General features: G+C 45.3%; 1 protein-coding gene across 1 annotated transcript; it reads left to right on the top strand.

Moving 5' to 3' along the window:
• The first annotated feature begins 1,347 nt into the window (after window positions 1-1,347).
• LOC132237080 (oocyte-expressed protein homolog) lies at window positions 1,348-1,734 on the top strand. Its single transcript, XM_059704919.1, has one exon. The coding sequence runs from the start codon at window positions 1,348-1,350 to the stop codon at window positions 1,732-1,734; it is 387 nt and encodes a 128-aa protein (XP_059560902.1).
• Window positions 1,735-2,854: the final 1,120 nt, after the last annotated feature.

Genomic DNA, 2,854 nt, shown 5'->3' with positions numbered 1-2,854 from the left:
CTTGGTGGTGAAAACATTGGAAATTGAGTTTCTGCCTAATCCCCAAGCACACAGCACTTTCTCCTCACTGCCTTCCCTGCCACTTCCTGGACTCCCATAAAGACCCCACCTTGGGGCACTGCCCTCAGGCTTTAGGGGGCAATGCTGACTTGCTTTCCTTCAGACCATCTTTTCATTGTCTCAGTTACTTCATCACTCCCCCAGAAGAGCAATCTCAAAGGAGCTTGTTCAACTAGAAAGGCAGATGAATGGGTTGGCATGTTTAACTAGGATCTTTAGGCTGCAAAAAACAGAGACCCATTCAGGTTAGTTCACATTATGGAAGTCTATCGGATATGTGTGAAAGCAGGGGTGCCATGAACCTCAGAAACAGATGCATACCTAGCCTTGAGGGAATACAGGAGCCCAATTAATGAAGCATTTCATTAATCCCTACTCTGAACTCCACCATTGACACGGAAGCAGGTTCTCTCTGTCTCTGCTCCTGCCACTCCTGTCCCCACAAACCAAGTCTAGGGACCCTCTTCTACCTCATAGCTTGTATACTCATGGTTATGGTGTACTCCTGGACTCTTCCATGTCATGATATCAGGTCCTTCCTTCTCTCGGTGTGCTGTCCCATTTCCGCTCCTTCTACAAACTAATCAACCCTCTGGCCCTAACTATAGTCAAGGGTTCTGAGGAAGACTCCCTATGTCCCTGTTTGCCAGAGTTTTCGTGCCATGAGATGTCATAGGTTGCCACTACCCAGCCTATGGATTTCCTAATGTATACATTTCCTACTCTGTACACCTTCTACTGGTCTAATCAAGTTATGAGGCTGTGGCCAAGACAGACTTTTCCAGGCTTAGCTTATTTGAAATAATCAGAATGTCAGAGATTTATTGTCAATTAGCTGAGTATACTTTTGCATATCTCTTGGATTATATTAAATCAATATCATTTTTTAAAAACAGATTTTGTAGAAGCTCATCCTCTCCATTTAAGAAAGACAGTAACTATAAATATTTGACCCAATTTCACTTTAAATGGAAGATATCACTGAGCAAAAAGTGAGATTAGATGCCTGACAAAGGGTCAGTTTAAGGGGCTTCCTACTGAGTGTGTCAGGCTTATTGGGGTTTCCTGATGTCAGCAGGTGATTCTCCCTGAATGGGGAAACATCTCTTCCTGATCATGAGAAGCTCTTGTTTCTAGGACAGTTCAAAAGACAACCTGCTCGGGAGTTCTGTGAGAGCCACTCGACCTTGCTCTGGCACTGCAGCTCCCAGCATGGTCGACTAGCCCGGTGCTGTGGTCCAGGAGGACCCATGGATGTCCGCCCAGGCCCTGGACAGGCTGCTAAAGATGCCGCTTCCACTGCCACGGATTCGCACCCGGCCCTGGTGGTTTCCTGCGCTGGAGCTGAGAGACCCATTGGTGTTTTACCTGGAGGCATGTCTGGCTGACCCCATCTTCGGCAAAAACGGAGCCATGACTCCGGAAATAGAGTGGATGAACCAGGTCCTGCTGATGGTGGAAAAGGTGAACTCCGGGAGCTTAATCGAAATCACTGTTTTCGGACAGCCCCGTGTCCAGAATAGGGTGAGAAGCGTGCTCCTCAGCCTGGCAGCAAGGCACCGGGAAAACCGTGCCCGAGATAAGAAGATAAAACAACTTGAGAAGTTCTTGAAGGCCCATGGGTCACCTCCCCCGACTCTCCAGTCTGCCCGGTCTCGGTTTCCTGTTGCATGATATTGGCAGGAGCATTATGAGAACCGACCTGCTCCTGCTCCTGAAGTTCAAAAGAAGCAAGTGTCCTTAAATCTCAGCTTCTTTCTTTCTTTTGCTGGATGGATGGGTGGTTTGGTTATTCTGATGCAGATGTGAGTGCTGTTGTAATAAAATGAATTTCCTTTTTGTCAAAAAAAAAAAAAAGACAACCTGCTCAAAGAGGTGTGGTTCCACTGCCTCATCCGTCAGCAAGCAGAGTACTGACATGGGTCTGAAGCTGCCCCGTGCCTTCTCATACAAGACCTGTGCCCCAAGCAAACATCCTCTGGCATCTGAATCTACAGGGATGGCTCAGCAGGAGGGGGTTTTTTGGTCACTGGAGGCTTAGAGGTTGCCTTTGTGGCCTCCCAGGGTCTTTGGCCTCCCAGAGTCTGTGGATGGGACTCCTGCCTCCAACCCCATGTCTCCAGAAAGTGCCACTTGAGCCGCAATCAAACAGGCCAGCAGAATGAGCACACTTGTGCTCAGTGGTGCATCTACAAATTGGCCTTCTTTGGCTTTTAACATGATATTTCTCAACAGTTTTATGATTATCAAGGACAATCAGGACAGTAGGAAACCTGGAATATTTGCACCCTTTACTCTGTTTGAGCCTCAAGCACCAAAAACATTAAGTCAGTGCCCCAGAGGGTCCCTCCCCTTTAGAGAAAATGTTTTAGTAATTAAAAGGCACTGTATTTCTGTACTCATTAATTTAAAAATATTCCCCAGTCAACATTCTTAGCAATTAACGTGATTATTTACTGCTTAGTGCTGAGCTGAGGATATGACAACAGTCTATCTTCTACTACCCTCTGTTTTCTATCAAGAGTAAGTAGCAGCACTCAACTGACTATTCACAATATCTATTAGCAACCAGTGTAACTTTAAGTAATATACATAAATACCTATCTTTTTGTTCATCAACTATTGGTAGTATTTCTTGCCCATCACTTGCCACTTATCTTACTGTCACTAATTCACTGTCCCAACTTCTCTACTTTTCTTACCCATAGTTCCATTGTGTATCTTCTTATACATGGATGATGACAATAACATTTAAATGCTATTCCATAACGTTAAATCTTCCATGCTTTATTTA

Source organism: Myotis daubentonii, chromosome 1 (genome assembly GCF_963259705.1).
Source record: "Myotis daubentonii chromosome 1, mMyoDau2.1, whole genome shotgun sequence".
Taxonomy (NCBI): Eukaryota; Metazoa; Chordata; class Mammalia; order Chiroptera; family Vespertilionidae; genus Myotis; species Myotis daubentonii.
Note: the sequence above shows the minus strand (reverse complement) of the source record. Positions and strands in the feature narration are given on the sequence as shown.